Raw genomic sequence first — 19367 nt, 5'->3', positions numbered from 1 at the left:
ACGAAAATGAAAAATGAAAGATAGCGCCAAAACTAAAACCCCACACCATACATTCCATCTTTGCCCCTCACTTATTCCATCTTTGCCCCTCAGTTCATTTAACAATATCATTTTTAAAAATTAAAAAACCACCCAATCAGACAATGACACTTTGCCTGTGTCAAAAGAGTGTCAAATTTGGGTGTTAAAATAACATTTTCCTATAATCAAATCCAACACATATCGTTGATATTACAACATCATACATTTTGCTGCAACAATTTATAATAAGTTAATTCAATGAAATTCATTGATTACCTATATGGTAACCCTGAAATGAGGTGGTTTGATATTTTGAGAATCACTTATTTTTCAAAATTAATTCCCCTTCATTAATAGCCAAATTGGACCATGTTGGTATAAACTAAATACCATTTCGATTGAAAATTAAGATACTAAAAACGTAATTAATTCATAATAATAACTAAATATTATGTACTAATCATATATATATATATATATATATATATATATATATATATCCCTCTGCAGAATACATATAGTTTTTTCTGATACAAAATCAAGCTAGCTGAAAGCCTGAGACACACTATTCATGGATCTCTAAAACCAATACATGAATGAGTTGCTAAACATTCCAAGATCACGATGAAACACAACACAAACCTACACATACAAATTTTTGGTGGTCACATCGACTTGGTGAACGCAGTTGCTACATATATAGATATATATATATATATACACAAATGGATAATTGAGTTGGCTTATTCAGAGAAGTGGAGAACCACCATGTGTTCTGCACAACCCCTCTTATTCATGATTGAAGCAAAAGCCACACCAACACACAGGTTGGATTTTTCTGTGAAGAGAAAAACACTGACACAGCAATCGTCATCAGCCACGGCGGCACATGTAGTAATATGGAGCACACCTTGCCCAGTTCAGCAACTTCCAACATTGTCCCTTTTTCTTATTGTTGCTGTTGTTTTTGTTTGATTCATTTCTGTTCAGCATCTCCCACATCACTTGAATGTCTTCATACTCACATGCCCTCACATCATGCCTTAGTTTCAGCAACCCTGCAATTTTGTTTCCCAAACATTCATCATAAATTTTGAATTTATTTATGACAGAAAATTTCAAAAACTTTTTTGTTTGAGTGAACTTGCTCGGGTCTAATTTCTGACATTTATTTCCAGAAAACACATTTTACCCTAAAATTATTACTCAACAAAGACATTACTGTTATACATCATACCCGATTAGAGATAGAAAAAAGTAGACATTGATGAAAAGAAATTACAATTATCAGAGAAGTTTACCATTTTTGCGAAATCTGAAACGCGTGGCGACACTGAACCAAACCCGTCGAAGGGGGTACATCATGTTCCGCCACCAATTCACCCGCCGAGAAACCCTCATCTCCATATCTTCACAATGCTATAATATAATTCAAGAAAAATGAAAGAAATAAGAATGAAAAGATTATGAATTCCTTTACCCTTTTAAATGAAAAGGACGAAAGTGAATTCAGAATCGAAAGGGTCGCATTTGACAAAGAGATAAAGAAAATTAACGAAACACGGAATGTGTTAAAACAGAGAGGAAGAAAACACTGACTGAGAATGTCGAGGTGGTGTTTTTGGTTCCTCGGCGAAACGGACGGACAACGCAACGAAGGTTGTGAGGAACGGAACGCGGTCTGTTGTGTTCATAAAGTGGTGTTTTCAACCAACTGTTGCAACCGACAGAGCCATCGTGGGTGTGCCACGTGGCCAACCCTGCAACCGGTGCTGAGCTGTGAAGTGTTTCGTTAGGATTGCGACATTTGTGTGTATACGGAGAGCACCTATTGGTGGTTGTTTCCTTTGTTTCAACAACCATGTGACGATATTATTCCAACTGGGCCCCACCCGTATTTTTTTTTACTAATAATGAAGAATACGCGTATTAGTAATAAGCAATGAGATTAAAAAGAAATTAACAATTGAAATACGTATTTGATATTTTTTATTTTTTACATTTGTTTATCAATTATAGAATAATTTCAGAAAATTATTACGATATTGAAGAATATTATTTTGAATCTGTTGAGTGCGGCAAACGTTGATGGGCCCAGCAAGTGAGATTTTTATTCCGTGATTTTGGGCCCAACGGATGAGTGAAACAATCACCAAAACCAAACATTTGCTATCCGTTACGAAATGTTTCATCCAAATAGGATTCAAACAAAATGAGTGGAGAAAAAGCAAGATTCAAAATTAATATGTGTATCACTTTTGATGGTTTGTTTTTTGTTTTTCAAATATTTAAATATTTTATTTAAATACATGTTTTCAAATTTTACTGATAAAAGTTAAGTATGTTAGCAATTAACATTTATTAAGAAAATTGTATATTTAATGAAGAATAAAATGTTCAATATAAATTCTAATTTGGATCAAAGGATGAGAGAGATAGATAATATAAAATACGCAATAGCTAATGTATATGATAAATAAATGTAAATTAATTGAAAGTAAGATAATTATAGCTTATGATAAAAGTTTTCTATAAATACGTACATGTGACATTTTGTCTTTTGTATACTTTAAGATGAGATATTTCAAATAGGCTAATTAACAATTTTGCTTTCTCGTATAAGTTACTTTATGCAAGTTTGGATAACTGTTCTGATGAAAATTATTTATTTATAAATAAAAATATCCTCGGTATAAGTTAAATTTTTTTAAAGAAAATAATATAAAATTCTATATAATAAAAAAATAATTTTAGTTTTCGTAGAAACCGATTTCATTTTCTATTTTCTTTCTCTTACGAGAAGGTTTTATAAGAAAAACAAACATTTTAAGTCTATTAAAAATAGATTTTTTTAAGTTTGTTTTTAATAAACTTAGATTTGATAGAATTAAATTGTAACTCTTGATTTTGGTGCGAAATTTGTCCGTTGTTACTATTTGGGACCAACCAAACAACTGGACAATCGGGTAATAATAATGCTTTAAATAGAGTTTTTTTTTTTTTTAATTTACCCATTTAATGTGAATTTATTATTGTATTAGTGTTAATTTATTATAGGCTTTTAGGCTGTGCTTTTTCCTAGAGAATATTTTTATGTAAAAAAATTGAATATTCACGATTTAATATATAAATTCTAAAAGTATATTTTAATATGTCTATATAATTTTTTAATTTCTAATTTGGTATCAAATTCGATAGGAACTACTTCATTTTAAAAAAGAAAGTTAAAACTAAATTAAATCAAAATTTTAAACTTAATAATGATATGTATGAACAAGGTGTTACAATTAATCTAACGAAAAACAGCCAATCAATTTAAAAAATAGAAAAATTAATTGAAAAAAAATTCAAGACGAAATTGAAACCAATCTAATAAATAGGAAGACTAAATGTATAATTAAGTTTAATTAATATAAAAAAATTAATCACAATTGAAAATTGACTGAGTTTAACTAAATTGATTCGAATCAAAGGTTGATCATGTTGACTAAATTAAACTACAATTTTCAAGACTGATGAGTAGAAAATATAAAACTAATTAGTTTTAACTTAACGAGTAATTAACTTTATAGAAGTTCAATTTTATAAAGTTAAACAATAAAATCTTATAATTCAATTTTTATTATAAATAATTCAAATTTTTTCAATATAATATAATAAATTAATAATGTAGTACTATTTAATTAAATTTGTCAAACTCTAGAAATATATAGATATATTTAATAAAAATATCGAGTGTAATGATTTCAGGAATCTTATTCCAAAGCTTTCCGTCATTATTAAAAGGACGCCAACTCCAGATTGAACTTTATGCGTATATTATTCATCTTTTTATTATTCATTTCGAAAACACGAGAAATTGTGTTCGTATTTAAGTTCCTTCAAAGACTATTTGTTTTTCCATTCGTTCTTTCATATCTAATATATATTTTTTATATTTTTATTTTATTTAATCCAAAATTTTGATAGTATAAGAGTTTAAGAGAAAAAAGAGCTGAAATTACATAAACAAGCCTAAATGTACTTTAAACATAAATACAAATATAACAAATATACAACCTTTCAAAATAATTTATCAGAGAAACTATAAAGATATAGCACCAAGTAATTTGAAGAAACTAGAAGGAAAATTACTAAACAAAAATCCAATGTGATTATTTAACTGACACAAGGATTAGTGGTTTTCATAACAAGTAAACGATAGACGTGGTTTAACAAGAATTTCAAGTGGAGTGGTTTTGGTGTTGGTTAATCCAAAGGTTTCAGTCATATCAATAGGATCAGATGATGCACTTAGAATTTCAAAAGAATGTAAAAAAGAAGCAAGAATAAAATGCACCATTTGAAGGCCAAAGGATATTCCTGGACACATTCTTCTACCACTTCCAAATGGTAATAGCTCAAAATGTTGACCTTTGATATCAATATCTTTGTGTGTTGTTAGAAACCTTTCTGGTTTGAATTCCAACGGCTCTTCCCAAACATTGCTGTCTGTCTGAATCTTCCATAGATTTGTAATTAGACGAGTTCCTTTTTCTATGTTATAACCACTTAAAGTGCAATTCTCTGTGAATTCACGAGGTCCCGAAAGAGGACCAGGAGGATACAATCTCAGAGTTTCTTTGACTATGGCTTGAAGATATGTTAACTTACTTATATCTAACTCACTCACCAATTTCTCTTTTCCAATTTGAATGTCTAGTTCGGTTTTAACATTTTCCAAAACATGAGGATTTCTTAGTATCAAAGATATTACCCATGTAAGAACAGTATTACTCGTATCAGTTCCTCCTGAAATCACCGACTGCAAATCAAATAAGTCATCCAAAAGAAATACATCAGTGAAACTAAGAAAATTAGTTCTAATTTACGAAAGAGGTTATTTAATTTCTAGGAAATACTTACATAAGTTGTATAACCATTCTATATTTCCAAGATGTAAAAGGTAAACAATTCTAAATTACTGATGTAGAATTTAAAAGTTTTTTTTTTTCTCAAAATCTAACTATCCTTCTCAAAATCCAAATCAGAGTAGAAAAGTAGAAAATAAATTCTAAGTGGTTCATTGATTTTCATTCTTTCAACACCACAAATGTCCTTTTCCACAACACCAAAATTTCCACTCCCAACCAAAGAGTACATTGCTCCTAGGCATAGTATGTCCCTCTCTTAGCCAAAAAATAATAAAAACTCAGATCTCTCCCTCGTATCAAGTGAACCTTATACTACAACACAAGACACCGGCAAACAGTAACTTGGTTGTGTGAGAGAATAAGTTGGTGTTTGTAATGGTTATACATCATCAACTACAACTTATATTTTAAAACCAATTTTCATACTACTTATGGTAAACCGACGAAGTAAAATATGTATTTTAATTTCTAAAATTATTTAGGAAAATATATAAAATCTGATTGCAGAACTATGTTATATTTGTATGGATAATTTTGTTGAAGTTTCACATCTCGAAAGGACTGAAATATGTAAATTAAACATATACATACCAGTACAGTGGATTTGATCATGGTATCTGCATCAAACCCATCAATTGTTTTTCCATCAAACAAGGAAATCATGACATCCATGAAATCTTGAAATTCATCAACCTTCTCACCCAAACCCTTCTTTTGTCTGTGTTCCTCTAACTCCTCACCTAAAATACTGTCCAATTCTTTGGCAGTTTCTTTCATTGCCTTCTCAACGCCTCCAAAATCAAGCCATCTCAACCAAGGAATAGCATCTCCCACTGCGAACACACCCAACAGACGCAGGAATTCCTCCACAGCTTTCACACATCGCTGTGCCTTCTCATCGTCCAAGTTTTCACCGCCAAAATATCTCTTCCCAACGACCATGCGAAGGACCATGTTGAAAGCCAGGCGAGAAAACCATTGTTTCAGGTCCACTAAGGCATAGCCAGACTCACCCTTTTGGCTACACCAAAGATTATACATCTCTTTGATCGAGCTTTGAAGTTCTGAGACTCGAACATGCTGCAGTTGTTCCACTCGACGAGAGGAAAGGATCTCTAAAGTTGTAATCTTTCGTAGCTCGCGCCAATAGGGACCATAGGGTGCAAAGCCAAACACGGCGTTGTTGTAGCCCATGAGTTCCATGGCAAGAAGCTTGGGGCGAGAGGAAACCGCCGTGTCGTTTGTGGTGAAGCATTCCTTTGCTATTTCCCAGTTGTTGATTACCAAAGTCTTTTTTGAACCAAGTTGGATGGTGAAGATGGGTCCATATTTTTCAGCCAAATCACCCAAAGTTCTATGGGGTGTCTTTGAACGACTCAACAATGGAAGGTGACCAAGTATTGGCCATGCTCCTGCAACTCTGGGAGCCTCTTTACCTTGTCGAAATTTGAAGGGATTATACAGAAATAAACAGAAGAGAATTAGAGACAGAAGTCCAACGGTAGTGGAATTCAGGTAATTTAGAACAAAATCCATTTGAGCTTTTGTTAAGGTTGTATGTTGTTGTTGAGTAGGAGGCTTCCCTTAAATAGAGCATTCATTGCTACAGTGATGAGGAAAAGGCGAAGTTGATAACTAAGTGAAGTGCTACATTTTTGTTTGGTATAGAAAGTTGATGTTAATTATTGAATTATTAATTTGGGTAGGTTAAGTGGTCTTTGTTTAGACGTGCTAAATCTTTTAGCGATGATCCTAAACTTAAGTTAGTGTTATAAAACTGAGTTAAACTCTAAGGGAAACCTCACATGATTGAGTTTTAAAGAAATTATAATTTTTGACACTAATCAAAATGAACCATACCCATTAAGGACTTGATTTATCTGAGTTAAACCAGTGTAATGATTTAATTGACTCACCAATTCACTCGTAGATTTTAATCTATATTAGAAAAAGTGAAAACCTTAAATCTAAATCTTCTTAACGTAAATATATCTATTCAAGATTCTAATATAAATTATTAACAAGTGAGTTAACTTAAATTTACTCGTTACCAACTAGTCCAAACCAAATAATTCATTTTAAAAGTACTATATATGAAGTTTCTGGTAGTGATAAAAAAAATTAGTAGAAGTTGAATATATAATTATTATAGGTTAGTGGGTGATGCTGAATTTACTTAAGAAAAATATTTCAACACCCAACCTTATCTCTCACCTTTAAAAGAAGTTGAAGTAAATATCGTTTTCTTAAGATATTAAAGATACTTCAAGTAATAATTAACAATTTATATACTCATTAACTAATAATTAATTTCTGTAAAAGCAAAACCTCTTATTCCTATTAAGTCTTTTTATATTCAAAATCTAAATTCGATGGCTTATATAAAGAGCGCGAATCTAATATCAACTTGTTAATAAAGTAAATATCTTATACCGAAATATCAAGGATTTATATCTTAAATCGATGATGCTTATTGATGAAACGTTTTTTCTTCGGAGATCTTATAATTAAATTAGAGAAGTTGGAAACTAAATTAAAATTTTGGAAACTAATATTAGATATCAATTTAGATAAATTTATAAATTAATTATACATTTTTATATTAAAAAAATTTGTTAGGAATTACTATAATTTTTCACATCTTAACATCTCAAAAGCCTACCTTTAATTTGTTATATGAAAAGTTATTAAAAAGTCAAAACAATAAAAAAAATACAAAGCAGGAAATTTATAATAAAAAATACACTTTACAAAATACACACAAACTATACCTATTATTAAAAATCTAATTATTATGAATATAAAGTTTAAATAAATACATGGAGATAAGAAACTAAACCACTTATATTATTTTTTATGAATTAAAAGTAAATTAATTAGCTTATTGACACAATGCTTTTCTTTACAAAAAAAAATGAGAAACTATAAACTATATATGCTTATAAATATGTAAACATCCATTGAACTGAACTATTATTTAAAAACCGTGAAAAAAATAAAAATTAACTAAGTAGATAAAAAATATTTGTCTTTACTTAATCGAAATAGGTCGAGACCGAAATTTGATCAAATTCAAAAGGTGTTGTTTCGGTCAAAAATCAATCAAGTCAGTTCGAACCCAAAATTAACTTAATTAGGTCGAGAAGTCATAAAAAAAACTCAATAAAGTCGGTCTCAACCGAAATTTGACTGAGTCAACCCTAGTCGAAAATCTACCGAATTTGATCGAAACTACCACATCTGAAACTCGATCTAGGCGATCCTGATTGAAAATTGACCAAATTTAGTCTAATTTTCCTTGGCGAAATTCAGCTAAGATGTCCATGACTGAAACTTAATTGATTTGGTCTCGGTCAAAATTCGTTGAATTCGATTGAATCAGGCCTTGTTGAAAATCACTGGAATTTGGTGGGACAACCACAAATGGTTGGATGGTCCTGGCTGAAAATCGATTGAATCTGGTTAAGTCAATCTTGGACAAGAATTGATGAAATTCGATCGATTTGGGCATAACCAAAACTTGGTCAAGTTAATCTCAATTGAAATTCAACTGTGTTAGCTCTTATAAAATATTTATTAAATTCTACAAGTCAACTCCAATAGAAAGTCAATCGAATTCCACCAATCAATTCTAAACAAAGTATGGTAAAATTAGTAGTAGCAAAATTGAATTGTAATTTTAAAGACTTTTAAATAAGTAAAAAGTATAAAAAAATTAATTTTAAAATAATAAATAATTAACTGAACTATAATTTTGAAAATTCGGTTTTGTAAAACTAAATTATGAAATATTACAGTTGAATTTTTATTGTAAATAATTCAACTTTTTTTCATTCAATACCATGTAATTAATTAATAAAGAGTGCAATGTAATTAATTTGGTCATAATCTACGTATAGACGTGTTTTAATAAGAATATCTTGTGTAATGATTTCATGATTCATGACTTAAAAGCTTTGCGTCATACTTAAAAGGACGCCAACTCAAGATTGAACTTTATGCGTATGATATTATTCATTCTTTTTACTATTCATTTCGAAAACTCGAGAAAGTGTGTTCATATTTAAATTCCTTGAAAGACTATAAACTAATGTTAGAATATTGTCACTTACTTTTGTAATAGTAAAAATTTATAATACTTTTACATATTTTAAAATGCAAAAGAAAGAAAGAAAATGTTTTTGATATAAGATCTAATGTAATGAGTATGCTATAACAAACCATAAAAGAAAATTTTGAATTTATTGACGGATTATCATGATCAACAATTTTAAAAAAGAAAGTTATTAATAAATTTTACCGACATATTAGTCAATATTTGTCGAGAATCAAATGTAAATATAAGAATCAAATGTATAGTTAAATCTAAAAAATTTTAAATTTTTTAAATAAATAAATTATTTTTCTAAATTACGTAATCAAAACATAACATAAAAGAACACTTTTTAATATAAAATTTCTTTCATCGATTCCTTTTAAACTATAAATAACTCTTTCGTTACTATTTTTTGTCTATTTTTTTTTTTCATATGGAAGAATTATTTTTATTTTTTATTTAATTTAACCCAAATTTTTGATAGCACAATGGTTTATGAGAAAAAGAGCTGAAATTACATAAACAAGCCACAAATGTATTATGAACAGAAATACAAAGATAATAAGTATACATCATTTTGAAATAATTTATCACACAAACGATAAAGATAACAACAAGTACTTTGAACAAACTATAGAAAGAAAATTACTTGGAAGAAAAATCCAATGTGATCATGTAGTTGACACAAGGATTAGAGGTTTTGATAACAAGTAAAAGATAGATGTGGTTTAATAAGAATCTCAAGTGGAGTGGTTTTGGTGTTGACTAATCCAAAGGTTTCACTCATATCAATAGGATCAGGTGATGCACTTAGAATTTCAAAAGAATGTAAAAAAGTAGCAAGAATAAAATGCACCATTTGAAGGCCAAAGGATACTCCTGGACACATTCTTCTACCACTTCCAAATGGTAATAACTCAAAATGTTTACCTTTGATATCAACATCTTTGTGAGTTGTTAGAAACCTTTCTGGTTTGAATTCCAACGGCTCTTCCCAAACATTGCTATCTGTTTGAATCTTCCAAAGATTTGTAATTAGACGACTTCCCTTTTCTATGTTATAACCACTTAAAGTACAATTCTCTGTGAATTCACGAGGTCCCGAAAGAGGAGCAGGAGGATACAATCTCATAGTTTCTTTGACTATGGCTTGAAGATATGTTAACTTACTTATATCCGACTCAGTCACCAGATTTTCTTTCCCAATTTGAATGTCTAGTTCGGTTTTAGCTTTTTCCAGTACAGAAGGATTTCTCAATATCAAAGATATTGCCCATGTAAGAACAATATTAGTTGTGTCAGTTCCTCCTAAAATCACTGTCTGCAAATCACATAAGTCATCCAAAAGAAATATATTAGTGAAACTAAGGAAATTACTTTTATTTATTTTCTAGGAAATACCTGCATCAATTGTATAATACCATTATATATTTGTAAGATGTAAAAGGTAAAAATTTCTATACTGGTGTAGAATTTAAAAGTTTTTTTTTTCTTCTCAAAAACCAAATCTGAGTAGAAAAGTAGAAAATAAATTAAGAGTGTTCCATTGATTACTAAAACACAAGACACCAGCCAACAAAAAAACTTGGTTGTGTGAGAAAATAAGTTGATGTTTGTAATGGTTATACATCATCAACTAAAGTGTCACAACTTATATTTTAACATCAGTTTTCATACCACTTATGATAAACTGACGAAGTAAAATATGTATTTTTATTCCAAAAGTAATGAAGGAAAATATATAAAATCTGATCGTAGAACTGTTATATTGGTATGGATAATTTTGTTGAAGTTTAACATCTCGAAAGGACTGTAATGTGTAAATTAAACATATACATACCAGCACAGTGGATTTGATCAAGGTATCTGCATCAATCCCATCAATAGTTTTTCCATCAAACAAGGAAATCATGACATCCATGAAATCTTGAACTTCATCAACCTTCTCACCCAAACCCTTCTTTTGTCTATGTTCCTCTAACTCCTCACCTAAAATACTGTCTATTTCTTTGGCAATTTCTTTCATTGCCTTCTCATGGCCTCCAAAATCAAGCCATCTCAACCAAGGAATAGTATCTCCCACTGCGAACACACCCAACAGACGCATGAATTCCTCCACAGCTTTCACAAATCGCTGTGCCTTCTCATCGTCCAAGTTTTCACTGCCAAAATATCGCTTCCCAACCACCATGCGAAGGACCATGTTGAAAGCCAGGTGAGAAAACCATTGCTTCAGCTCCATTAAGGCATAGCCAGACTCATTCTTTTGGCTACACCAAAGGTTATACAACTCTTTGATCGAGCTTTGAAGTTCTGAGACTCGAACATGCTGCTGTTGTTGCACTCGACGAGAGGAAAGGATCTCTAAAGTTGTAATCTTTCGAAGCTCGCGCCAATAGGGACCATAGGGTGCAAAGCCAAACACGGCGTTGTTGTAGCCTATGAGCTCCATGGCAAGAAGCTTGGGGCGAGAGGAAACCGCCGTGTCGTTTGTGGTGAAACATTCCTTTGCTATTTCCCAGTTGTTGATTACCACAGTCTTTTTTGAACCAAGTTGGATGGTGAAGATGGGTCCATATTTTTCAGCCAAAGCAGCCAAAGTTCTATGGGGTGTCTTTGAACGACTCAACAATGGAAGGTGACCAAGTATTGGCCATGCTCCTGCAACTCTGGGAGCCTCTTTACCTTGTCGAAATTTGAAGGGATTATACAGAAATAAACAGAAGAGGATTAGAGACAGAAGTCCAACGGTAGTGGAATTCAGGTAATTTAGAAGAAAATCCATTTGAGATTTTGTTAAGGTTGTGTGTTGGTGTTGAGTAGGAGGCTTCCTTTAAATAGAGCATTCATTGCTACAGTGATGAGGAAAAGGCGAAGTTGATAACTAAGTGAAGTGTTACATTTTTGTTTGGTATAGAAAGTTAATCGATGTGATGAAGTCACTGTCAGATAATTTATAAGGAACAAAAGTATGAAGGGGAAGAACTTGTCACGATGGTAGTGAGAAAAATCTTTCTCAATATATATAAGGTATAATAATTTTGGAGTACTTGTTTATGCATAATTGTCTCAAATAACAGGATTAGGTTTAAAACTAAAATTAATACATTTTTATATTAAAAAAAGTTATGTTAGGAATTACTATAAATTTTCACATCTTAGCCTTTATTTGTTATATGAAAAGTTATTAAAAAGACAAAATAATAAAAAATACAAAGCAGGAAAGACCACACAAAATTTATAATAAAAAATACACTTTACCAAATACACACAAACTATACCTATTATTAAAAATCTAATTATTATGAATATAAAGTTTAAATAAATACATGCAGATAAGAAACTAAACCACTTATATTATTTTTTATGAATTAAAAGTAAATTAATTAACTTATTGACACAGTGATTTTCTTTACGACAAAAAATGAAAAACTATAAACTATATATGTTTATAAAAATGTAAATATCGATGTAATCTCTCTTTACGATCTCAATGAATTACTCATTGATCTAAAAAGTTATGACAGATTAAAAAAAATTATTCTCAAACCAAAGAAAACTCTCCCTCAAAGCATGATAAATTCCACATAAATAAAAGTTTGTAGTTTTAAAAAGCGATGAAAAACTAACCACAAATTTAACTTGATTTCCTTTAAAAATAACAAAACATGTCGAATTAGGACAACTTCTAAATGCACATCTTAAACTATGAAACTTGTCATATTACTCTCATAAATGAAACTATTCTATATTTTTTAGTTTGAATATTAAAAAATTTCTAACACAGAAAAAATTAAAAACAATATTACTCCAATAGTTCATATATTTATAATTTCTAGTTATATACTAATATTTTTGGTTTATAGATTGATATTTAAATTAGTCAATAATTATTTTTGATAATTAAAAATAAATTAATATTTAATGATTTTTTTTTTAAAAGAAAACAAAGCAGATGAACCATACCTAAGTTTAATTTCACGTTAGAAATTCAAATAAAAATGGAATCACACCATGTGTGATTAAGAAAAGGATTGACAAAAAAATATAAAATTATAAGAAAAGTAATAAAGAAATGTCATAATTAAAATACAAATATTTCCATCAAACTCCTCGACAATTTCATTTAAATGTTTAGCAACAGCTAAAAAAAACCATTTATGTCAACCATCAATCAGATTATTTTAAAAATTTATGATTTTCTTTTCTTTTTTATCTTTTTTTTATAACTTGTTCATCTTTCCTTACGTTTTTTTTATGGATTATAAAATGTCTTTTCTTTTCAATTTGTCCAACCTTTTATTTTTTTTCATATTTTACATTTATCTGATTCTTTATATTATATTCTTACATTAAGGATATATTTAAGTTTGAAAATGATATTTTTGATGGGACTTTCGGCTCCGTTTTCCGTTTATCTGTTTTTTCAAGTTTTTTTTCTTTCTATCTGTTGTTCCATTTAATTTTTGTTAATTACAATTTCCTAGAAAAATCTCTATAACTAATAATTTCTAGAAACTAAACTGATATACACTGAAATTTTAAAACCTAATTTTATATAGAATAAATAAATAAGAATGTGATGTTTTGTATCGAGTTTATATATTTTATACTTTGCTACCTGGGTACAGAATAAAAGGTTGAAGGACATCCCTTTCTCTATTTACTATTCCAAAATTTGTATATCTTGAGATTACGGATTTAAGAGGATGATTGTGATATGTTTGAATTAATTGATTTTAGGTTTGTTTTTTTACTTATTGTCTATATATAGATTTTGGGACCATTATTGAGTCTGAGACTTTTTATTGCATGGAAATCAAGTTTTGGAAGAAGAAATATCTTGGTTTCACATATAAGGATGAATAGTTCTATTATTATAATGTGGAGATTGACGTGGTTTAATTAGAATATAGTGTGTAATAATTTTAGAGTTCATTATTCCAAAGCTTTCAGTCATACTTAGAAGGACGTGCAACTCAAGATTCAACTTTATCCTTTTTCCCATTCATTTTGAAAAAAGAAAGTCTGTTCATATTTAAATTTCTTGAAAGACCGTAGGAAAAACGGTAGGTAAATTCGGTTTATCACGGGTTTAGGTTCGAAAAAATTATATTTTTTTATGTGGATCAAATTTCAATCCAGTTTATGTGGGTTAAATTCGTGGTAGGTCGGGTTGGTCCACCAATCCACTTATCTAATTTTATTTTATAAAAATTTAATTTTGATTTTATAAAAAATATTTATTATTACTATTTTCTTGAAAAAATGATTTAAGTTTCCTATTTTCAAAATTAATTAAACACTCATATTGGGAGTGAAATTTAAGAGGAAAATTTGTTTAGATTTGAATTATAGAAACTTTGTAAATTTTTTTATTTAAAATAAAATTGTAATTAAGTGAGACAGTGAGTCAACCTGTCTACCTACCAACCTGTGGTGCGTCGGACCAGATTCGAATTTTTTTAACTCGCTAATAAATAATGAACCAGTTTGAGTTGGCTAACTAAGTGATCAACCTATGGTGAGCCGGATCGGGTCGAGTCGGAACAGGTAACCCGTTTTGACAACTCTAATAGGAATATTGTGATTTTTTAATAGTAAAATTTATAAATACTTTTTACATTTTATAAGGAAAAAAAAAAACGAGAAAATTTTGGATATAAGATGTAATGTAACTTTAAAAAATAGATAATCAGAAATTATTGAACGACATTATTTGTCGTTATTAAGTTATTATGCCCAGTTACAGACATATATTTTTATTAGTATTTGTCTGTCGGATATTTGAGATTATTTTGATAGTAGATATGTTTTTAAGAAACCTACATACACAAAACCAGTATATATATTACAATCAATCCAACATTCACATTATAATCAATCCAATAACCAAATCAACATTTACATCACAAGCAAACATTTATTTAATAATACCATATAAAATTTGTCAAAGTTATATATAATATAAATATAATATGTAAAAAAAAATTCTAATTGTATAAATTCATATTAACTACAAATTGAAAAATACTACATTATAAAATGTCTAATAATTACCAAATTCAAGGGAAGTTACATCCTGTGCATTTTCATCCCTCATTAGGTTGAACCTGCTGTAATTGGTGCTGTGTTATTGGTCTTGGTGTTGGGGTTACTGCTAGTGCCACGGAAGAAAAGTTCGTTTAATAAAAAAAGAGTTGAATATGTTTTTATTTTTAGGTGAGAATTATTTTTATTTTTAATTTTGAATTAATTTAGTATTTTAATTTTAAAAATACATGAATTTAATTCTTTAAATCAAATTTTATAAATTTATTTGAATTTTTTAATTTTTTTATTAATTAATATCGAAACAAAAATATATTAAATAATATAAAAACAATTCAAATACGTTATAAAATTTAATTAAAAAAAAAACTAAATTTCATATATTTTTTAAGTTAAAAAATTAAATTAAATCAAAGTTTTAAAATATTATTAATTTTAATTTTTAATAAACAATAAATATTTTTATTATTAGTGAAAACTTTATGATTTCTAGAATTTATTTAGAATTAATCAGTGCATATAAAAAAGTATTAAATCGCAAACTCGATTTTGACCGATGATTACTTGGAGAAAGAAGAATTCGAGTTTTGAGAGATGAATAAAGTTGTTCTGTGCAGTAGTGACAGAACACAAACGAAGAACAAAACACAGACATTGAGGATACCATTTACACATGTATAATATGTACCACGTTATTGACGCAAGAAACTCTTGTTTTCGTTTTTCCACTAACATTTTCAACCTACATTAAATCTTGATTGTCTCTTGTTGTGTTGGGTCAGTATTGTTGTGCTCTTATTGAAACATTAAAGAACTTCTTCCTAGATCTTTCACATACAAAGTGCCCAATCATCTATCTTTATGGATTTAGGTTTATCGAAACACCTCATCAACACATACGAATGGTCCCAACTCTTATAATAAATGTGGTTCGTTAAAAGACATAATACAACATAAATGTGGTTGAAATATTTAACACACAATACACATGATAAAGTACAACTTAAGAGAAATTGAATTAGTTTGATAAAACAATCACGTAACATTTGTTTTAATGAAATAAGAAAAACCAAGACAGTATAGTTAACATGCACAAAAATTTATATAATTAACATGAATTTATGTCTCAAATTTAATGTAAAGATTCTTAGTCAACTTTTCCGCTTATGCAACTTATATAAGAAAATTCATAATGTTCTTAAAGTTTGAAACACCTTTAGCACAAGATATTGAAAATATATATTCTTATATGACTGAAATGTACTCGTAAAAGGTATCACATTAAGAACTTCCCAATTATCTTTTGCTTCTCCTATCCTTTTTTAATGTAGATGATGGGAAGGCTAGAGTCTTTATCTATATTTGTTTTAGTTAATGGGAATAGGAGAATTTAAACGAAAAAGAAGACCAATAACTCCATTTATGTTTCTTAATTATTATGACAGAGGGGTGGCAAAATATACAAGGGTATTTTACAATGGGTAAAGGAAGGGCAAAAAGACATCTTCTTAAGCATGTTGTAATTTGCAGATGATATGTTTTTTTATGTGTATAAATCAACGACACCAAACAATTTGACCTTAAAAAGTATTCTAAAATGTTACAAATTGACCTCGGAGTTAAAAGTAAACTTTCATAAAAGTAGAATAAGAAGTTTAAGAGTGAATTTTAGTGTTATAGAAAGGGTCTCACTTATTTTAAATTGCATTACTATGACCATACCATTTACTTATTTAGGAGTACATGTTTGGGGGAAATCACAAAAGAATATATTTTTGGAAAGTGATAATGAGAAAAATAAGAAAAAGATTAGCTACATGGAAAGGAACACACATATCATTTGCAAGAAGAAGAGTTACTTTAATTAAATCTATAATATTTTCTATTCCTTCATACTTCATCTTATTTTTTTAAATGCCATACAGCGTGTTGAAAGAAATTGTTAAAATACAAAGAGATTTTCTATGAGGATAGGGTTTTATGGGAGGAAAATTGGATGAGTGAAGTTGTTGGGGGACAATTTCTAAACCTAAGGAAGAGGGTGGACTAGGTTTAAAAGATCTGAGATATTTTAAATATGTTTTACTAGACAAATGTATATGGAGGCTTGTGAATGAAAAACCAGGTATGTGGAGAGATATTATAATATCCAAATACAGTTCTTGGAGAGCCCTAAATGAGACAAAAGAAGGAGCATATGACTCTTGGTAGTGGAGAAAATAATGGGGTAATTGGTTTGATAGTAATTTAGCATGGAATAGACGATTAGGAAATAAAATAAATTTTTGATAAGATATGTGGATAAGAGATTTACCTCTAAAAGATATATTTTCTAGACTCTTTGCTAACTTAATTTTAAAAGATGGCACATCGGGGGAGGTTGAGTTTTGGAATGAAGACCAATGGATATGGAATTTGCTGTGGAGAAGAAAATTATTTGAATGAGAGAAATTACTAGTGGAAGAATTGATAAAAGAGATTAAAAGAATGTAAACCTCCAAGGGATGAGAATGATGAATGGTTATGGAAAGTAGAATAATAAAAAAAGTGCACGGCAGCCTATAAAAGGCTTTTTAATGGAAATAGAGTGTATGACAATGACTTGCTTGCAAAACTGTGGAAATGCAAAGTATTACCAAGAGCTCAACATTTTGCTTGGCAAGTTTTTATCACTAGAGTTGCAAAGTTAGATAATTTGATTAGGAGAAGAATGACACTAGGAAACAAAATGTGTGTGATGTGTGGAATTAAACAAAAATCAATATCACATATGTTTTTTAGTATTCGGTGGCTAGTCAAATTTAGCACAATTGTGACCTTTAGTATGGGATGAATTTAGTTTACCATAAATATGCTAGGGAACACTTTTCACAGTTTTATCTTATAGGGTTGAATAAGAAACAAAATAATGTTTGGAGATGTATGTGGATGACAATTATAAGGAATCTATGGAATCAATCTCAATCCAGTGAAATAAGATGAATGATCAGTTCATCCAACAATATATATACACAAACATGTAATAAAAACAAACTTTGATAAATAAAGCAGTACCAGTACAAGAAAGTTTCAAAGGACTACACATTTGCTTCAACAGTTAAAGAGATTTAGCTCCTTATAATAGATAAAATAATAAAATATATTGAAGAATCATCCTCTCTTATAGCCTCTAAATACAAAGGTAAGTGTCTAAGAAGTTCTCTCAAAATCTCTATAAAGAACCTCTCAAAAAAGTCTCTTTAAAACAGGGGTGCAACTCTGTTTTTATAAATTGTCTAGGGCAGTGCTCAATAGTGCACTTATGGCTCTAACTGCAAAGGTTTTCTTCCTAGTTGGGTTTGCTTTTGTGGCCTAAGCTTGATGCTCTAGTGCTCCAACCCCTGAGATAACTTTTTTGAGAAGGAGTCTTCATGACTTAGCTTGAGCTTTAATACTTAAGGATTTTCTTTGCAATGAGTTTGCTTGTGTGGCTCAAAGCTCAACTCTGCCGCTCAATTGCATCAGTGTTAGTTTTTTCCAGAATTACTTGAATTTAATCTATTTTATTTATTTTTTCACTTTGACTCTTTGTTGATATAAAGAACTACAAAACAAGCTAAACTGAAGTGATTTATATAAAATTTTAACAAAATAAAAGTAAGATAAGTTTCAAATTCATCTTATAATTAACTCATATTTAGGAACTAACAATTAGGTAACAAATCCAGGAAAAAAAAATATGAATGATGTCTTTCCCAGTTGATACTTCATGTTTGTAAACAAGCTTGAATGAAATCACTTCTCATATTGGATCAGAAGTGAATTTAGATTTTGGATGTTCAACTCATTTTTTCATGTCATTTCTTTGGTAGTTTTATGAATGACTTTGTATGTATGGACACATAATGTTTCTAACTTTTTTACTATATGGAAATGTAAGGTTTGTGCACAGTGGACTTAGTACGAGAGAGGAGCCCATAATACTCTTGTTTTCTTTTGTTTATGTTATGTATATGGGTTGAGATAACCCAATAATCATATTAATTTAGAAACTCACTACAAAGGCTAAAATTGTCTTTTTGTGTCCTTATATGTCTGAGTGATCAGGATATATGCAAAGACACTATAACACTGAGGTCAACTATATGTAGGGATGACAAACATCACAAATCATTTAAGTGATATTGTGACAAGAAATCATCTTTCTTATATCCCAATAGTAATAAAAGTTTGATCAAGTCAAAATACTTTAACATTAAGTTTCTAGTTGTCAATGAAAAGGTACAAAGTAGAAATATTCCATAAAA

At 29.3% G+C, this 19367-nt stretch overlaps 2 protein-coding genes across 2 annotated transcripts; both read right to left on the bottom strand.

Moving 5' to 3' along the window:
• Positions 1-4178: 4178 nt before the first annotated feature.
• LOC106775164 (cytochrome P450 82A4-like) lies at positions 4179-6519 on the bottom strand. The gene is made up of 2 exons (XM_014662276.2): positions 5526-6519; positions 4179-4825 (listed from the first exon to the last, which is right to left on the bottom strand). The coding sequence occupies exons 1-2, from the start codon at positions 6468-6470 to the stop codon at positions 4196-4198; spliced, it is 1575 nt and encodes a 524-aa protein (XP_014517762.1). The 5' UTR covers positions 6471-6519; the 3' UTR covers positions 4179-4195.
• Positions 6520-9680: 3161 nt separating this feature from the next.
• On the bottom strand, positions 9681-11908 carry LOC106767897 (cytochrome P450 82A4-like). Its single transcript, XM_014652865.2, has 2 exons — positions 10871-11908; positions 9681-10351 (listed from the first exon to the last, which is right to left on the bottom strand). Exons 1-2 carry the CDS (start codon positions 11813-11815, stop codon positions 9722-9724), a joined length of 1575 nt encoding a protein of 524 aa, XP_014508351.1. The 5' UTR covers positions 11816-11908; the 3' UTR covers positions 9681-9721.
• Positions 11909-19367: the final 7459 nt, after the last annotated feature.

This window comes from Vigna radiata, chromosome 1 (genome assembly GCF_000741045.1).
Source record: "Vigna radiata var. radiata cultivar VC1973A chromosome 1, Vradiata_ver6, whole genome shotgun sequence".
NCBI classification, from domain to species: Eukaryota; Viridiplantae; Streptophyta; class Magnoliopsida; order Fabales; family Fabaceae; genus Vigna; species Vigna radiata.
Note: the sequence above shows the minus strand (reverse complement) of the source record. Positions and strands in the feature narration are given on the sequence as shown.